A 20,722-nucleotide genomic window follows, 5' to 3' on the forward strand; every position below is an offset into this window, starting at 1 on the left:
CATTATTTTTTGCCCTTTGCATTATTTTATGAAAGCCAGTGAGATGATTTTATGGCTAAATTACAAGTATTGAAAAGGCTATAGTGAAGATCTAAGCCACATATTCTATTTTGTACTTACATACCTTTGATAAAGCATAAGTTCTGTTAAATTATGAACTGTTTTGAATATATTATGTATTATGTCTAGTAATTCTGTACTAAAGTGCTTTTTAATTAAAGTATATTAAATTTTACTCTTTTTTTTTAAAACCCTTTAGGTCCTGGAAATCTAGATGAGGTCAGTTGGTTTTTTTTTTTTTTTTTGCATTCTGATATCATACAACTTCACTCAAATACTTAACATGATTCATGTTCTATTGACATAAACCAACGAATGAAAACTGTTATGAGTAATAATGATATTTTTCCATTTATAATATTACTTCATCTAAAATGCTTGAGACATTAGACACCAATCATTACACTGACTCACAGGAATTTTGTAACACTGTGCATAAACTTAAGTCTGGCTAGACATCTGAATTATATAGCAGAATATAAAATTAGATCTTTTTGTGCTAACTTTTCCAATCTATCTCTTGAAAGGAAAAGAAAATATTTGAAACAAGACAAACTTATATACACTTAAATTTATGCTTGTTTTACTAAGCATTTGATTCGATGTAATGTGTGTCTGTTCCCTTTTTGAGTAATTAAAATTAATCATTATTAATGTTTTCCTTGACAGGAACAAGACAGTGAAGGAGAAACATATGAAGACATGTATGAGTTTTATTTTTTACCATGATTTCATCCCTCTGAAATGAATATTATGATTTCTGTGAGGGAGAATGGATGGCTATTGAACACAAAGGAGGAAAAGCTTTATTGTTCAAATAACTGACATATAATGATAACCTTTATTTCAATACAAAAGACTAAAGATTCTTTATTTGTCTAAGAATTTTATGGAAGACTCTTAAAAATGTTCTTCTGTGAGAGGCCAGAGACCCACAGCTACTGGAAAGATCTCAGACCAGGAATCTCTGAGGCAGGGATCTAGACTTCTTGCTCTCAGTGTGTCCTTGGGCAAATGAATTTATCTATTTATTATAACTTCCCCACCTAGACAGTGCTACCCCTTGCAAGGTGCTATGAGAAATAATTTACCACAGTACCAGATGGCAAAGTTTCAACCTGCTGAAGCAGAAAGATGTTAAAAATAGTTCCAAAATGGGTTTCTGGATGGGCCAGGACTAAGAAATTTCTTGGAAAGTGAGGGAAAGAAGAAATAAATATGTGAATTTATTTTATCTTTTTTTAAATTCAAATATCTTAATTTTCTCTACCTGGTTCTGGTACAGCCACTTCTGAAGACAGTTTCTGAACTAAGCTTTGCATGTATGTACATGTGTATACCCTGTACCTGTGAGGGCCTGAGAGAGAGAGAGAGAGAGAGAGATTAATTGTATTCACACCAATAAGCAGCAAGAACAGGACCTTTTTGTCCATCTCTCCCACTGGTTAGCACAGGTTATGAGGGGAAGCAGAGCCTTTGGAAGGTATCCTCATTTGCATGCCTCCTGCTGGATTTCAAAACAATCTCACACACCCAGGAATTTTGACAACCTTTGGCTTCTTACCTTCATCTCTACTATCAGATACTGTCTTCTGTTGTGGGGAGAAACCTCTGGATACCTGACCCATAATACATCAATGTTCCCAAATCCTGAAACTGTGTAACAATTTTTATCCACAGAGAAGCATCCAAAGAAAGAGAGAAAAAAAAGGAGAAGGAGGAAAAGAAGAGATTAGAGTTGGAGAAAAAAGAACAGAAGGAGCGAGAAAAGAAAGAACAAGAAATAAAGAAGAAATTTAAAGTAAGATCTTGCTTGCCAATGGGTTAAAAAAAAAAAAAAAGAGTAATCTCTCTTTATAACTTTCATACAAAGGGGGCAGCATTCTTGAAAACTTACATGGTGGGAGAATTAATTAATTGTTGTTTCCTTAAAAAGTAACTACCTTCATAACAGTAATTATTTTGCCCAATATACTCTCTTATCTCTGCACTAAAAATGTAATAGGATAAAGCCCAAATAAAATATGGTGCCTTAGGGCGCCTGGGTGGCTCAGTGGGTTAAGCCGCTGCCTTCGGCTCAGGTCATGATCTCAGGGTCCTGGGATCGAGTCCCGCATCGGGCTCTCTGCTCAGCAGGGAGCCTGCTTCCCTCTCTCTCTCTTTCTGCCTGCCTCTCCATCTACTTGTGATTTCTCTCTGTCAAATGAATAAATAAAATCTTTAAAAAAAAAAAAAATATGGTGCCTTAGAATTAGTGGGCACCTAGGAAATTTTATGGTGATTTAGTAAATGAATACTCAGTTGCTCAAACCCATCTTTGCTCTCACCATTTCACATTTGATCTTGACCAACTTACGCTATGAGCTCGCAGCACACACACAGATATCCCTGTGGCAAGCATCACAATGGTGCAAGGGACACAAATGCATCTGGATGACCCAGACCTGTGTCAGAATAAAGTTGCTATAACTACTCTAACTGCTGGTGTCTAGACCTGATTTATATTTTGGCCTTTATTTTTAACTTAGGTACATGTTGACCCACTCTTTCTTGTCCCTCTTTTTCCACCTGGATTTCTGACCTCTCTCTTCTCTGATCTCTGATTTCTAATTGTATGACTCCTATTACTATCACCAATGCTACACTTGCAGGCTGTCCTCTCTTGGATACACCATCTTTGATGACATGGCCCCATCGGGCACAGGTCTGGTGTGTTAGCTATATTTAAGGTGATTATATGAATTATAGAACTATTCTTCATGATGAAAAGGATTCATGTCAAGATTCCTTTAAATATTTAATTCCTCTGGAACATTTAATGTGTCATTTGAGTTATAAAAATTTGATTTCTATATAACTCCCCAGTGTATGTATTGTATTAAAACAAAGTTTCAAAAGCATGGCACAGGAAAAAAAATAAAGCTTAGAGTCAATTAGACAGATGTGGATTTAAATTCCAGCTGCCCATGTGAGTTATGTGATTGTGGGCATATTATTAAATTTCTCTACACCTCAGTTTCATATTCTTTTGTTTTGTTTTGTTTTTATTCTTTAAAGTAAGAATATATGATACCTCTCTGGGAAGTTTCTTGTGGAATTAATTAAAATAATGTACATAAGACACTCTATCTGCTAGGGTTCTCATTAAATTTTGAAAAAGCTTACTATATGTAAGTAAAATTAAGATTAAAGCATGACTATTAAGACATTTTACTCATACAGATGTATGGGTACCAATGTTCATATGTTTCAAATGACAAATATGATAAATTAGTTTCTTAAATAAAAGTCTTCATAACACACTTCTGTGAAGGGACTTTGGAATTTTGAAGGAATTCTTGTGTTTCTTTTGGAGAAATCAATTTTGCATTATTTCAGTCATTCATTCAAATGATTTTTAGTAAGAAAAAATTAGGATATAGAAATCTTACCACTAAATATGAACTCAAAGTTTGTGACTAGGACTTAACAAGCTGTATTCCTTCCACAAAAATAAAAGATTAAAAGTTAGAAGATGTGGGGTGCCTGGGTGGCTCAGTGGGTTATAGCCTCTGCCTTCGGATCAGGTCATGATCCCAGGGTTCTGGGATCAAGCCCCGCATCGGGCTCTCTGCTCGGCAGGGAGCCTGCTTCCCCCTCTCTCTCTGCCTGCCTCTCTGCCTACTTGTGATCTCTGTCTGTCAAATAAATGAATAAATTCTTTAAAAAAATAGTTAGAAGATGTTACAATTAAAGAAAATAGGAAGAAAGAGTATTTCTGAGTATTCATTCATTCAAAATTAAGTCTCTAGCATAAAATATTTCATGTTTTCAGCTTTTGAAATTCAGATACATCTTAACATCACTGGCCGATCATAATTTAAATTAAGTTTTTTCTCTTAGTGGTACATAATCGATGATATGTCACAATTCATAACATCATGAATTCAACAAAGTGAGGCAGAACTTCAAAAATCACAATGCATATTTGCATATCAAAAGGTCCAAAACATTATGTTGAAAAAGATACAAATTTAGAACTAGGAAATTAGGAGTTCAGGATTCATGTTCTCAACCGGATTGTAGTAGTTCCTATTATTCACAGGTGATACATTCCCAGACCCCCAGTGGATGCATGAAAATGTGGATAGTACTGAACACTATATATACTATTTTTTCCTTTACATAGATACCTATGATGAAGTTTAATTTATAAATAAGGCCCAGTAAGAGACTAATAATAATTAATAATAAAATAGAACAATTAGGGGCCCCTGGGTGGCTCAGTGGATTAAGCCGCTGCCTTCAGCTCAGGTCATGATCTCAGGATCCTGGGATCGAGTCCCGCATCGGGCTCTCTGCTCAGCAGGGAGCCTGCTTCCCTCTGTCTCCCTCTCTGCCTGCCTCTCCGTCTGCTTGTGATCTCTCTCTGTCAAATAAATAAATAAAATCTTAAAAAAAAAAAATAGAACAATTATAGCACTGTATTGTAATAAAAATTATTGAATGTGGTCTGTCATTCTCAAATATCTTATTGTACTGCACTCACCCATCTTACGATGCTGTGAGATGATAAAATTCCTATGTGATGAGATGAAATGAGGTGAATGACCTTAGCATTGAGACATAGCATTAGGCTCCTAGTGATCTGACAATAGGTCAGAAGGAGAATCATCTGTTTCTAGACCACAGTTGACCATGGCTAGCTAAAACCCCAGAAAATGTAACCACATATGGGGGGGGGGGTTCTATATTCTTCTGCTATGAAGAAACCACAGTACTATCCAGGATATTTATTTCCAAAACTTCACATAATATTTGTTTGCTCTTTTTCTTATTTACAAAGCTATTTCTGAAATGTTATCTTGTTTATAGCAGGTAATGTCTACTCTAAGTTTACAGATAGACAACACCACAAAGTTGGGGAGATAAAAAAAAAGGAAAGAAAGAAAATGCTTTTCCCACAAGTACTACCCACCACCTTCTCACCCCTTGGCCCTCTGAAGTCTAAAGAGAACCATCGGAATAACTACACCATGTGAAGATGGGAAAAAAACCTCCATCTACCCAGCAGACCACCAGCCAACCCCATAAACCCCATAGCATCCAGCACATATTGTCACACATAAGTCGTATTCAGTATTCGTGGCTTCCTCTGTAAGCCTTTCACAGGCTTCTAAGATCAACAGATCACTACCTCTCTCTTTTGGACCCCAAGCATATGTTTACCTGTTCCTTGTAGGTCCTGCCTCACCTCTATGATTTTCCCCCTTGCCCCTCTTAAAAGAACATTCATTGGGTATGACATTCATTCCCAGTTTATGTAAATGTTGTAAATAGGCTGGTTGGCATGTCGTGGATGTATTGTATTTCAAAGCTCTGTTCCTAAAAGATTTTCTGAATAGTAAGAAAGCCTGATGTGTTTGTTCCCCTTCTTTGCAGCTAACAGGTCCTATTCAAGTCATCCATCAGGCAACAGCTTGCTGTGATGTCAAAGGAGGAAAGAATGAACTGAGCTTCAAGCAAGGAGAGCAAATTGAAATAATCCGCATCACAGACAATCCTGAAGGAAAATGGCTGGGCAGAACGGCCAGGGGGTCATGTGAGTGCAAATTCTCCTATATCACCGGGCTCACCCATTCCCCCAACCCCCTCCCTTGTAAAACCCTCAGTTGGATTCCTGGAGTCCGTAGTCTCTCATGGTTCATCTCCCCCTCTGATTTCCCCTTCTTCATTTTTCCCTTTCTTCTCCCAATGTCCTCCATGCTACTCCTTATGTTCCACAAATAAGTGAAACCATATGATAATTATCTTTTCTCTGTTTGATTTATTTCACTCAGCATAATCCCCTCCAGTTCCAATCATGTTAAGGCAAATGGTGCGTATTCATCCTTTCTGATGGCTGAGTGACATTCCATTGTATATATGGACCACATCTTCTTTATCCATTCTTCCGTTGAGGGGCATCTCAGCTCCTTCCACAGTTTGGCTATTGTGGACATGGCTGCTGTGAACATTGGGGTATTAAGGAGGACATGTCCTGCATGGAGCACTGGGTGTTACACATAAACAATGAATCATGGAACACTGCATCAAAAACAAATGATGTACTCTGTGGTGACTAACAGAACATAATAAAAATTATTAAATTTCTTGTGATTTCAAAGTGTTAGCGTTTTTTCAAGACAATATTAAATATGCACATTCTCTTGTTAGGAGTAGTTAACAGGGCAGACAAAAATAGGAAAATTTAAAAGGGATAGCTCCAGCTTCGCCTCATCTGCGTTATTGTTTTAGTAGGGGAACAACTCAAATATTTCTATGATTCCAGGGAGGAACGAAGGGCGTTCAGTTCCTCCCTGGTGTTAAATGGGGGTGGGGAGGAATGAATTATGTGAGTCACTTTGGAATCCTTAAAGTAGACCTAGGCTTACCGCAAACCACGACGGCCTAAGTCTTTGACAAAGTCCAATGAAACATGTCTACATTGGAAGTCTATAAATCAGATGTGCATGCAAGGAAATGAAGGGAAAATTTAAACAGCAAATGTGCAATGGATATCTTATTTACAACTTTGAGATATGGAAACTACAGTTACCTGACCATAAATCATTCCTCCTTTTGGTAGATGGCTACATTAGAACAACTGCTGTCCAGATAGACTATGATTCCCTGAAACGGAAGAAAACGTCTCTCGGTGTTCTTTCCTCAAGACCTATTGAAGATGACCAGGAAGTCTACGATGATGTTGCAGAACAGGATGACATTAGCAGGTATGTGAAAATACAAATTGTAAAACAGCTCGGACTGTCGTCTTGTCAGAGATTATATATTTTAAGATCCTAGAATTGTACTTTGCGTTTTTCCGACTGCTCACTATCACTAAATTACCATTTACAATCACAGATATTTCAGTGTGGGTGAAAGGTCATTTGAAACCCCATAGTCTCATATTTCACTCGTGAGCTGTATGTATCAAAAACTACTTAGCAAATAATAGGCCATTTGCCAGGTCTTGCTAAAGGCATTGTGATTCCGTAACACATTTTTATAATACTCATTCTCATTTGATCTTAGGGTTATGCCTAAAGAAATATGATATTGCAAAATACGGAGCATGAGATAAAATTCAGCTCAAAAATTATAAAAATTTTTGCTCTAAAACATGAGCCTAAATATATTTGTTGTTCTTGTTTGGAAACATAACTGATAACATAAAGAAGATTGCTTTTTAATACAATTCTACTTTGCTTTTACAGGTTAAAAAGCAAAAGTTCAGTTCTCTATGATCCCTGGTAATCAACAAAGGGTCCAATTTTCTTTCCATGGACCATTCATTCCAATCAGATTGGAATGACTTTCCCTGTAGGAGTCACAGGAACATTTTTCTGGGGTAGAGGAGACAGGACAAGATATCCTTTCTGGAGAAGATGGGAGGGAAGAGTTGCCATTTTCTCTCATGCACCTTTCCTTCCCATCTTTCCCTTCTAAGTCTTCTGCTTCCTTCCTTTTTTTTTTTTTTTTTTTTAAGATTTTTATTTATTGGACACACAGAGAGAGAAATCCCAAGTAGGCAGAGAGGCAGGCAGAGAGAGAGGAGGAAGCAGGCTCCCCGCTGAGCAGAGAGCCCGATGCAGGACTCGATCCCAGGACCCTGAGACCATGCCCTGAGTCGAAGGCAGAGGTTTAACCCACTGAGCCACCCAGGCGCCCCTGCTTCCTTTCTTCATCCCTCCTTTTCTATCTCTTTTTTCCAGCTCTGATCCTCCTTGTCCTTTCTTCTCTTTCTTGCTTTTCCATTTTCCTTCTCCTTTCATTCCTTCCTTCCTCCAGTATCTCCCTTCCTTCGGTAAGGCGATAACCCCTTCAAGTTGACAGAAAATAGGATGAAAATCTCTAGCCCAGTTAGGAATCCTTGTTGTTCTGTGCCCATTTTGCAGAACTGGGACACATCCACTATGATCTCAAAACATATAATCTATGCTAGATCTTCACTTAGGTAAAAATGGGGTCTGCACCTTTCATAACTTAAATGAACTTAAATGAACTTAACTCGAAGAAAAAACTTACTTCAATTATCAAACATTTTTAAATATAAAATGATCAGTATAATAATATACTTATAAAATGCATAAAGAATTCGGTTTCCTTCCTGCAGTTGTTCCCTTCATGTCTTCAGTTAAGGGTGTTGTGTTGCTTTCTGGCAGCTTTGTCTTTCTAAATAGTCGGCAATGCCTTCTTGTCATGTTTTGATATATGTTGCATAATTTATGGTAAATTTAATAAATATGCCATAAATTATGCAACATACATCAAAATATGCAATGTATGCACTGGAGTTTACAGAGCATAAATTGGCTTGGGTAATCAGAAATGCTCTGTGACCTAGTTTGAGAGTCTATAAATGCCAGTTTTGAGGTCAAAGTTTTAAAAGGCCATATTCTGAGAGTCACAGAATTTTCTGTACGTGAGTATGTCATTCTGCCTACCTTCAGTGTCTATACTTTATGTTTCATATTTTATTTATCTTAAAAAGTGGTTTTTTTTCTCTTATTTTGAGATTCAAGAACTCCAGGAATATTAATACATACATATTTATGATGCACATAGGCAAGAAAAAAGTAATCCACGGAAAGGAGTGATGTTCTTAAAATGTAGCATAATTTAGTCATAATAGGGAACTACTTCCCAAAACTAATACTATTACTTTACCTTTTTCATTGTATGGAGTCCATAGATACCACAACTCTAGAAGATACACTCTAATTAGTAAGCATGTAGCAGAAAAATAATCTATTTCATGAAAGGGAGTTGGAGGAGGAGTATGGTTTTCATGTTCAGGATCTTAAACAAATCTAGCACCACAATAGTTACTAGCATGTATGTCAATCTTATACATATTTAATGAGAAATGAAAACAGAAGTTTGATCGGGGTTTTTTTTTTTTGGTTTTTTGTTTTGGGTTTTTGTTTTGTTTTGTTTTGGGGTTTTGGTTTTTTGAAGCTACAGCTGCTGCCGGCAGAGATCTCACAACAGAACAGGCTTTGTCCTTAGTAGAACAAGGAAAGATGCTGAGCCCAGTCGGCAGCGTGCCCTGGCAAGAGTAGGAGAAAGCACCATCCTGTCCTTCCCCTTCTCCAGATGTCCCCTGGGTCCTTGCACACTTCACCTGCTCGCTCTCGTGCGCTAGCTCTCTCGCTCGCTCTCTCTCTCTCTCTCTCTCTCTCTCGGGTGGGGGGAGCTGACTGCTCACTTCACACTCTTTGAGCAGGTTTAACATTATAGGTCCTGACAGCTCTCCTTCTCCCTACGTTCTCAACTAAAGCGATTTCTGTAATAAATATGAGACGTTGAAGAAAAAAGGAAATTATACATGCAAATACTTCATCACATAACACACTTTGCTTCTCTGAATGGTCACCAAGCTTCTTCCCTCCCTCCTTGCCTTCCTTTCTCTTTTCTGGCACATTCCTCTCTTAACTGCCACTTCATCTGGTAAATGCTTTGTGTTCCGAACAGACCATTTTAAGAAGTTGAAGAAATGCTCTAAAAATAAAATAATGTGTGGCAGCTCTGCTCCTGATTATTAAAACTCTGTTCTTTGGGAATTGGTATGAGACTCTCCAAGATGAAATGTATTTGCCAGGAGTGGCAGTCAACCAAAATTGTAATTTTTCACATAATCCTAACTGCTTGTTTCACACTCAAAGAGAAGTGTCAGACAAAATGAATGTGAAAACAGTATGTAAGCAAGTGGAGAACATACTTAAACGTCATGAAAAATCAATTCCTTATTTACATATTAGGACATTTATAGCATGTTTTTCGGCAAGATTCCATTAACACGGTATATTTTATTTTTAAATAAACCACAGATCTGTGTCAGGCCCATTTCTTTTATTCTGACTTCAAGGTGGAGGAATCAGATATGAGCGTATAATTGATCTGAAGGACTGTAATGTCAGACCAGTATCTGTTGCTGGCGGATTATCCAAAGGGCAAAAATGGTGGTTACAGGGGATGCTGCCAAGTGAAGATACAACAATATTATAGAGGAAGGCAGGAGCCTGAGGTTCTTATGTCTGCTCTTCTGTTAATTAAATGTAGGCTGGGTCACGTCACTTCATTTTTCAGAGCGTCAGGTTCCTTCCTGCAAAATAAGAAGATTAAAACAGACTTCTGAGATTTTCCCAGTTCTCACAATCTACTCTTCTTTTGCTCTAGCAGAACTCACATTTTAGTGGAAGACACAGTCAAGAAAACTGATGATTATAAAATAGGGAAAATATAGAGTGTTAGAGACATAACTAAGAAATACAAGTAATATGGATTAGAAAATTGGGAACCACACTATTTACAATAATAAGAATAAAATTTTGGGGTGCCTGGTTGGCTCAGTCAGTTAAGCATCCAACTCTTGATTTTGGCTCATGTAGTGATTTCAGGGTCGGAAGATTGAGCCCCGCATCAGGCTCTGTGCTGGGTACGGAGCCTGCTTAAGTTTTTCTCCCTCTCTCTCTCTCTCTCTCTGCCCCCCCCTACTTGCTCTCTGTCTCTCACATAAACAAATCTTTAAAAAAAAAAAAAAACAAACAAAGAAGACTATTTCATGAATAAGATTTCAATGTTTTAGAAATTCTCTCTTTAAAAAAGAATATAATGCTACTGGACTAATATAAAATGCTGTGACTATAAAATATTAAAAGAGAATTGGAGCCACTTCAGCGGCACAGTCAGTTAAGCATCTGCCTTTGGCTCAGGTCATGATCTCAGAGTCCGGGGATCGAGCCCTGTGTCAGGCTCCCTGTTCAGTGGGGAATCTGTTTCTCTTTCTCCCTGTGCCCCTCTTCCCCACTCCTGCTCTCTCTCTCTCTTTCCCTCTCTCCCAAATAAATAAATAAATAAAATCTTTTAAAGAGAGAGAGAGAGAATTGAATTGAACGTAATAATGGTTCTATATGACTTCTGGAATACTACTGTTAGTTGGTTGGTTGTTTTTCATAAATCTATCTATAGAATGAAACAGTAATGTATAGCCTAAAAACTACTCCTTGGGAAATGTCAAAAGCTAACAGTAACATGGTTTTGAAAACTTGATGTAGTACTGACCCTCACTTGATTCTTATCAGGTTTGCTTTGTTTTGTTTCTTGCCTTGTTTCTATTATGATAAGGAACAATGTTTCCTCCTCTTTACATAAAACATCCTGACGACTTTGAACTGCAATGTTCTTTCTCTTTTGTATAACTGTTCAATATATGTACTTCTCTTCCCAATAGCTACATAGTTCATATGCTAATATAATTTATTTTTTTTTCCCCTAGCCACAGTCAGAGTGGAAGTGGAGGTAAGCCACACACTTTTATCAGCAGTTTCTTCAAGTCTTCATCATTTTTGTCTATATTAATGATGAGATGCTTTTGTTTGCAAATAATGAGGAGGATCTTAATATGGGTACCACTGGACTGGGTGCTAATGATTTGGATTCCATCCCTGCCCTGAGGTCACCCTGAGTGACCCTAAACAAGTCACTTCTTCTGAGCTTGTTGTTGGTCATAGGGTGACGCTATTTCCAGTGTCCCCGGGGGCAAACTTGATTTATGCCAATTGTATGAGCACAGTTCATTCCCCTTCAATTTTAGAAGTATCCTTATTTGGATAATTTATATGGTTGGCTTAACATGACTCCTAAAGACTCCTCATATTCTCATCACTAAAATAAAGGTATTTTATTAATAACTCTCAGTGACAAAATTCTCATCCTAAAAGTCACATTTCAAGTTCTTTGTACATATTTCTGAACAGAGGAGGTACTCAATAAACTTTTTTAAATAAATATTTGTCAAATAGCAAGGATCCTGAGGGTTTACAACAAAGGGTTTAGCTCTTAAAATATCACCTTGATTAAATGAATCAGAGCTATTGCCAAATTTCAAAAATTCACCTTTCATTCTGTTTTTCTTCACTTATATTGATCAGTATTTTTCTGAATGTCCCCTCATTATTAATTAAATTTTTATCACTTTCTCCCTCTTCTCCACAGTATTTATCTCTATTCCTATTCAGTTTTACTTTTTCTCATATTCTCCCCCATTCTTTTTATCTCCAATGCACAGTGCCCTTTATCTTCCTTCATATATTTATTAAATTTCACCTCTAAGAATTCCTTTATAAATAATCCACAAAACAATTTGCCTACTGCCTATGTGAGAGTGGGAAAATAAAGTTATTTTTTAAATTAAATGGTTGATAAGGAACAGGGATTTTTCTGGAGTTAAAGAAAGCAGATTTATCATCAAATTTTGAGTGATGGTTACGTGGCCAAATTATAAAATTAACAGAAGATCTTTTCCTCCCACCATCCAAATGAAGGGATGTTCCCACCTCCCCCAGATGATGATATTTATGATGGGATTGAAGAGGAAGATGCTGATGATGGGTAAGAGTACTCAGTGATCTACTTTCTTGAAATTTTTTTACATACTGAAATTTAGTGTTGATTTCTGGTTAGAATAAAAAGCAAAAAATTGTGCTCCTTATTACAACCATCAGTAATGATTTGAATGTTTAATTAGTAGCAGAAGTAAGTCAGAAAGTGTAATTGCACCACACTTCAGGTAAAGTAGTAGATTATTTGGAAGAACCTCAACAACTTTGTCAAAGGAAGTAAAATGAAAAAGAATGATCTGTTAGAGATTTTTTTTTTTCAAACTTTTCCCAATCAGTTGTTTATCAATCAGTAAGCTCTGGAGAGTTTATCAGTTGCATGGCTATCTCCTGTATAATAATCATACTTATAGGCAATCCAAATAAAAGGAAACCATTTGCTATTTGTGGCAAAACCAGTATTGAGGGGGGAAGGGGTAACGGGGCATCGGGCATTAAGGAGGGCACGTGATGCAATGAGCACAACTGATGAATCACTGAACTCCACCCCAGAAACTAGTAATACACTGTATATTAATTAACTGAATTGAAATTTAAAGTAAAAATTAAAAAACAGTATTGGATGCTTAATTCTCTAGTTGTTTAAATTTTTGTATTGGCGTATTTTAAAATTTAAGATCTGTCACTTAATTTTAAACACAAAATAATGCAAAATTGATGTTTAATAAAACTTAATTTTCACTTAGCTTGCTATTCTAAAGCCAAGAGAAATTGCACTAAATTAAAAAATGTAACTTGCCTACTTACTACTTAACTAGTAGCGGCAGTATTCAAAGACCATGGCACCATCTTGTGAAATACAATGAGTCACTTGCTGCCTGAACGATCAATGCAGTATAATTACGAAAAATCTGAATGTCGCCCCAACGTCTTCACATTCCACTGATGATTCCATTCTGATCCGTGCCTGCATGCTCCTAAGCTCCACACTACAGGTTGAAGACAAGAGTAATTCGTGGTCCTGGGGGATTTTGAAGATGTTAAAGGGAAAAGATGACAGAAAGAAAAGTATACGAGAGAAACCTAAAGTCCCTGAGTCAGACAATAATGAAGGTTCATCGTAAGAGTCAACCAACCAAATTCAGTGCACAATAACTACACTAATGTGGATTTAATCAAATGCTACTAATATTTTATAACCAATAACCAAATTCCGACAGCCTTAAGTCACTTCAGTGTTATTTTCTCTTAGTCCTCTTAGCCTCTTTAACGGTATCATCCTTTACTCAAGTATTTACAAAAGAGGAAGAGAAAGTATTCAAAAATTGTCATATGCTTCAAAGATATATATTGCCTTCCCTATAAACACGCACAGATAACACACATGTATGCACACACACACATACACACACACCTTTACATACTCATAACACACTGCATTTCATAGAACTTTTTTTTTTTTTTAAAGATTTTATCTATTTAATGGACAGAGAGATCACAAGTAGGCAGAGAGGCAGGCGGAGGCAGGCTCCCCACTGAGCAGAGAGCCTGATGCGGGACTCGATCCCAGGACTCTGGGATCATGACCTGAGCCCAAGGCAGAGGCTTAACCCACTGAGCCACCCAGGCGCCCCCATAGAGCTTTTTTTTAATTGCAGCATCATTCATACCTAAAAGGTCACTATTCCAATGCCACATTTTATTATGTAATATTTTGTAGTGACTCTCCTCCAAAATACACATTCTCTTTTAAAAATTAGTTTGCCAGAAATAAAGGACGCAATTGGAGTGTCTCCTCTCTAAATACAGTATTTAAAGTCTTTGTAGCTCCATAGAGCCTCCATACTTCACTAAAGCCTTTATCAAATATTAGTTCCACATCACCTTCCTCATTTTAAACTTTTCTGCAAGACCTAAAACCAGCCCTTAGTCAACAAGACACTCGAAATTATAAGTAAATATAACAAATCCTCTTTTTTTTTTAAACAATTCCTCTCCTGAGGCAAATTTCAGATGCTGACCTTACTTAGAAACAAAGGCAGGATTATTTTTGCTGCTTCAATTGCACACCTCCTAATTTTAATTTTCAGTCATTTGAACTAATGACCTCTCACACCTTAGTGTAACTGTGCACCATTCTTCTAGTGATGTGTGTTTGTGTGTGTGTGTTTAAAGTTCAGGAAGTAATAAAAGCAAAGGTCTTTTTCTGTTGTAACTAAATAGCACAAAATCCTGATTTCAGATCACTTCTATTAATAAGCTCTCCCTGTCTGGTTTCACCGGATATTCCTTTCTTACTCACCATTCTCTTGTTAGGGAAAACAGGGTCATACGAAGAATCCTATGACCTTTGTTCATTTCAGCCCTCTATTTCTACTCCTTTAGGCAAATAAAATTTTCGACCTGAGCTATGCCACAGTGGTTCTAAAACATTGAGCCCATTGAATTTACTCTGATGGGATAATATGCCCAAACTTCATAGAACAAATCTGAAAATATTGGTCAAATGCCTATGGGCAAAACCAACCATTGAATGCCTTGATTTGGGGCTTTTTTGGCTACCATTAGAGTTCAAAACAAAACAATACAAAAACAAAAACTTGTGAAATTCCAAATTGATGGGCAGAAACTGAGACTCAGTGGAGAAATGGAGATGAGAAAGGAATGACCACCAGCCAATTAATTAGCCTTCAGAAACCTTCAGGTTGTTGCTTGTTCACGCCTCTCCTAAATAAAAGGGCTCAATTCCTGTGTTTATATTGGTCTGATTATAATGTGTTCTCATTTCTTTCCAGTTTCCCTTCTCCTCCTAAACAATTGAGTAAGTAATAAAAACTAATTACATATTTTACATCTCATTTCTTGCAGATGGGGTAGTAGGAAAGCATTGGATATAGTCATGGTATCTAGAGGAAAGCCTTGACTCTGAAAATATTAACCTGTGTAACCTTGTCAAGCAACTTCTCCTTGGGGGAGAGGAAGGGGGGCCACAGTTTCTCAACAGTTAAATAGCGAGAAGAGGAAAAATTTTAATATTGGGGGTTTTTAAAAGATTTTATTTATTCATTTGCCAGAGAGAGAGAGTACATACAGGGGGAGCAGCACACAGAAGGAGAAGCGGGCTCCATGGTGAGCAAGGACCCTCCCCCAATGCAGAACTCCATCCCAGGACCCTGGGATCATGACCTTAGGGGAAAGCAGATGCTTAATGAACTGAGCCACCCAGTGTCCCTAATATTGATGGTTTTTAAACAGTTCACCCCATGGAGAAAGGAGTGAACAAAGGAACTATGGAGAGAGGAACAAGTGGGCAGGGATAGACACTGATATTTCTCATGTCTCCTCTACCCCAATTCAGTCAAGCCTGATATATTGGGCTTCTGCATAAGGATTTCTAAAAATGTACTAGATTGTATGACACCAAGGCCCTTCTAAATCTAAATTTCTTTGATTTTTTTAAATGTATAATTTATATTGTATTTGGAAATTTTTCCACTGTTAAATGTAAAACAGTTTCTTCTTTGTACCATTTTGATCAGCTTATTTTTTTTTATCCCTGCTGAGACAGACCTTTCAAAAATTCTTCCTAAATTGACTTTGAACCAAATAAAATGTCTCACAAGAATATTCAGGGGCATTCAAAAAGTTTGAATTTATAAATAAATTGAAAGAGAAAAATGAACACACAGATAATCTATTCTTCCAGACTCTTTATCATTTTCAGTTATCAGTTTGAAAATACGTAAGGCACTAATCAAATTAATTAATAACTGATGAAGAGTTTATATCTTAATCTATAATTTTCAAAAAGTATTCAAGAAACTTAGTTCCACAAAGGGTAGGTATAAAGTGAAACAAATGTGATCAGTTAATTAAAAAAAAAAAGTGGTTATTTGTTTTAATTTTCTTTTATTTTCAAGTGTCTTTTATGTACATATGTATGAAATAGTAATTTTTCCCATTCTGGAAACCAGTGATATGGCATATTGTTCTAATATTAATGACAGGTTCTTCACATAGCTATGAAATTAATTACATGAGTTGGGGGGAGAATGTACATACACAGACATACATGTATGTAATGTAAATGTACACATACATATGTACTCTCTCTATATTTATACAGAGAGAGAGAGAGAGAGAGATTCTTAAAGGAAATTAAATTCTTGCCTCTAGCAGAGAGCATTTAAACTTTCTATGATAATCATTCCTTAAAACATTTGTACTCTCTTCAACTCATTTCAGCCTAATTTGTTGTGGAGCAACTTAACAGGTGCAGACAGGAAGCAATTCTCCTGACTTTATTAACAAGAGGTCTATGGGTGTCCAGGGGTTGGGAAAGCCATTGTACCGCTTAAAGGCATAGTCACTTTTCCACCAACAGTGATTCTCAGTACCTGCTGGGACCAGACATGTCTTATTACTAGAAATATTCTTCTCATTTTAAGGTGGTACCACATCTAATATTACTGTAAGTTAAAAATTAATGAGAGACAGATCAGTGAATAAAAGAGAATGATAGATAGGTAGACAGACATAGACATAGAAAGGCACAGACATATAAATAAAATAATGTATATTACCAGAGCATCCCAAATCCCCTAAGAATCAATCTCTACTGCCTATTGCCAATGGCCGGTAATGCTGATTTTTTTGTCAGCAATCTACTAATCCTGCCATTCATCCCATGTGTGGATCTTCACATAATCTCAGTCACTAGTTTGGGAGATTTATCCTGGTAATGTTAGTTATAATCATGACCACTGGCTTTTTTGAGGGAAATTTAGCAGAAGCATCCAGGCAGAGAAAACCTCTCCCCTTCAAGGAGCAGACAATGCTTCCAGAAGAAATGTACAGAGACCCAAGGAAAACTGATTTTCTTGTCCTTGAAACAATTTCTATATTAAAAACATCATCAGATGCTCATATCAAAATTCAAACTATAAGTTTTCAACGTTTGACATTTTGCCTTTTGTTAGACGTGGGAGATGAAGTTTACGATGATGTGGATGCATCGGATTTCCCTGCTCCACCGCCAGAGCTGATGTAAGTCAAATGTTCCCATTTTGAGGTAAAATCCGACTGCTAGTAGAACTTTTTTTTTAACCGCAGCGTCGTATCTAAAAGCTCACAATCCAATGCCACATTTTATTATATAATATTTTATAGTGGCTACCCTTCAAAACACACATTCTCTTTTAAAAATCAGTTTGCCAGAATTAAAGGACACAATTTGAAATGTCTTTTCCCTAAATACAGTACTTAAAGCCTTGGAAACTCAATAGAGTCTCCATACTTCACTAAAGTCTTCATAAAATGTTAATTCCTCATAGAATTCCTCATTTTAAACTCTTCTGTGAGACCTAAAACCAACACTCCGTAAACAAGACACTCAACATTGTAAGTACACACAACAAATCCAAAAAAGAAAATTCAAATAGAATAAACCCCCAAAGGTTTGTGCATATTATGTTCGATCCGGTTCAGTCTATCCGGTTCAGTCTATCGTCTCTCTGATCCGAGCTCTAAAGTTTCAGCCAGGCTTGTGGGTGGAAAGCCTTGATCCTGACCTGCCCCCTCCTCCACATTCTCCCTCCTTTGCCAGTCTCCCTCCTCCTCCCCCTCTCTCCTGCGTTCTGTTCCTTGTCCTCTAATTATTCTCTGCCCGGTGACTCACTGATGTGATCATTCATTTATTCATTCATATACTCATTCACTGGGAAAATATTTGAGAGACTGATCACAACTGATCTCACTGATTCATCTCCTCCCTTTATTTTTACCCTTTTGCCAAAAGCTTTTTTGGTCTTGAATTCACTTCTTAGTTGATATCTCAGCTTTCACCTACCTTCTTCAAATCTCTTCTGTCCTCCACAAGATTTTTTCCTTTTATGAAATAAAAGATGATTTTTGCTTTGAAAGGACTTTATTATGTCTCTTTTTCACAAAAGCATCATATTCTCAAAGTCTCCATTCAAATTAAAAAAAAAAAGTGAAGAGTGAATAATGACATTCTTCAGCTCACCTAGGGTTTCGATTTAATTTCAGGCTAAAACTGTATGAAAACCTGTTAAGATCAGTTAGTACAAAAGGAATACTTTTTGAAACCTCTTTTGAAATAGAAAATAACATGGTAAGATGCTTTTTTTATATTTCAAGAAGCAAGTGAGATGAGCTGATCCATACGGTGTATAAAAACAAGAATACTTCTGTAGCTTTCTCAGGAAAAAAGGTAAATAAAAAGACCTTGAGCTTGGTTAGTTAAAAGAAGAAAGTGACATAGATGAGAGATAATATGCTGTCTTCTGAGCAATACTACAAAAATGCATGCGTGCTTATCTACTTAGTATTTATTTTTTACCAACACTGTTAAGTTAATTTTACTGAACAAGAGAAAATATCAAGATCAAAGAAACCGAAGGGGGAATATGCTATCATTTCTATGTGAAGATCAAGTTCTACAGGCACAACAAGCAAGAAAAATAAAAAGAGAATCATTCTCCTTTTTTCTGAAAGGAAAACCTAATCTTCAGTTAATATGTTAGGTTTGAAAATTCCTCACCATTGGGGAGTCACTTCTATCCCTGACATTTTTTAATGCATTTTTCTGTGTTTTCTATTACTGTAGAAATGTCACCCTATTCCATTAAACAGCTCTCTGGAAACCCAGTTACACACTGGATCTTTTCTTCAAGTCGAATAAACCCCAGCTGATTAAACATTATGTGATATGTACTGTTTTCTTTGCTGCTGCTTATTTTCAGAGCTTAAGACTATGTTATGTTCTCTAATGTAATATTCTGTTTTTAACTAAAACTAAATTTCAATAAGTTATTTTCTAAGAGAGCTCTTGGGCCATTTTTAACATGCACATATATCCTGATAGTTCCAAAGCGCTAATTTGGGACAGCAAATCCACCAGTGCCCAGAGCACCGCGACACGGGAGGTACTGAGGAAGGCTGCAGAAACCAAGGCAGGACGTTGTGCTAATTCATTTCACAGTAAAGGAATGAATTCTAAGATTCAAACCTTAGGAATCAAATATCTTGAATATATCAGTCACAAACAGAACTTCACTGTAGGTAATCTAGAGAAAAATGAACATCCGTGTTTAGAACTTTTCGTATTCACAAAAATTCTGATTTTTAAAATTCTCTTCTTCGGAGACATCCAGCCTTTCCCTAACATCCACGTTCAACCCTAGCAAATGTTCCTCAACCTTGGTTGCAAATTAGTATTATCTGTGGAGCCTTAAAATATATGTATGTCGGTATCTAGACCCCACTCAGTCTAATTAATTAGAGTATATTTAATTTAATTAGAATTTCTAGGAATTAGACAAAGTACTTTTTAAAAACTTCCCAGGTGATCTTATATATGGCCAGGCTGAGGAATTACTGTCGTAGGCTTATTCTTACGACCATTGGCATCAGCCCAGTTCATGTCTATGAGAGAAAGTGCTACCCTGGCTTCATTTTAAGTAGATGTGAAAACCTGACATATAGATAAACTTCTCAAGCCATAAAAATCAATTTTAAAAAAATTGTTCTCTTTCAAAAATCCTTTTCTATGATAGTGGCCAAGCCACTTAATTATCTAGGAAGGTTTGAAAAATGCAGAGAGGTTGACAACAGGTGGATTGAATCATATGAAACCTCTGATATGTAACCTTGTTCACACTGTACCTTAGTAATTTTTCGTGGCTCAGCATAGTAAATAACTACTTATTCCATTTTAACCCCTAAACTGTATTCTTTTGAAGAATCTCTTCTGTGTTACAAAATATTATCACTTATTACAAGGAATGTACTAGATTTCTAAGAAAAGATTTTAATTAAAAACAAAATTTAACAAAATTGTAATTTTAGGAATGACGTCTCTATTGTATGCTGTTCTTTTTAAACTAAACTAAATGCTGTTTTATGTGTGTTCTGTCATCTCAGTCAAGGAGCCAAGGCTAAGACAGAAGAAAAAGATCCCAAGAAGTTAAAAAAGCAGGAAAAAGAAGAGAAAGACTTCAGGAAAAAATTTAAAGTATGTCATATTTAAATATCAGACAAAGTTCAAAGTGCTAATGAAAAAAAATGATTTTTAAGTACCACAATGCACATATTAAAAGTGTAATTATCCATTATCAGTTATCCATCCTAACTCCTTTATTTTCTATATAATTTTCCTTACATTTGTATTTATTCCTTTAACAAATTAAGCAAGCTCTCTTGCATGCATAATATATATACTGCAATAATCATTTAAACTTAGATGTTCTTTGAACTTTAATAATAAGATAATCTAA

At 36.4% G+C, this 20,722-nt stretch overlaps 1 protein-coding gene across 3 annotated transcripts in view; it reads left to right on the top strand.

Annotated features, from left to right (window-relative positions):
- FYB1 (FYN binding protein 1) overlaps positions 1 to 20,722 on the top strand; it is a 152,171-nt gene that overhangs the window by 116,755 nt on the left and 14,694 nt on the right. For 2 of the 3 annotated variants that reach the window (XM_032337555.1, XM_032337556.1), the window contains 11 exons: positions 260 to 279; positions 730 to 764; positions 1,741 to 1,861; positions 5,482 to 5,641; positions 6,668 to 6,812; positions 11,363 to 11,385; positions 12,411 to 12,477; positions 13,408 to 13,545; positions 15,221 to 15,246; positions 17,405 to 17,471; positions 20,370 to 20,460. In XM_032337555.1, coding sequence (XP_032193446.1) covers positions 260 to 279; positions 730 to 764; positions 1,741 to 1,861; positions 5,482 to 5,641; positions 6,668 to 6,812; positions 11,363 to 11,385; positions 12,411 to 12,477; positions 13,408 to 13,545; positions 15,221 to 15,246; positions 17,405 to 17,471; positions 20,370 to 20,460 — 893 coding nt within the window. The remainder of the gene's footprint in view (positions 1 to 259; positions 280 to 729; positions 765 to 1,740; positions 1,862 to 5,481; positions 5,642 to 6,667; positions 6,813 to 11,362; positions 11,386 to 12,410; positions 12,478 to 13,407; positions 13,546 to 15,220; positions 15,247 to 17,404; positions 17,472 to 20,369; positions 20,461 to 20,722) is intronic. The other variant, XM_032337557.1, reaches the window with a different exon arrangement.

Source organism: Mustela erminea, chromosome 3, assembly GCF_009829155.1.
Source record: "Mustela erminea isolate mMusErm1 chromosome 3, mMusErm1.Pri, whole genome shotgun sequence".
Taxonomy (NCBI): Eukaryota; Metazoa; Chordata; class Mammalia; order Carnivora; family Mustelidae; genus Mustela; species Mustela erminea.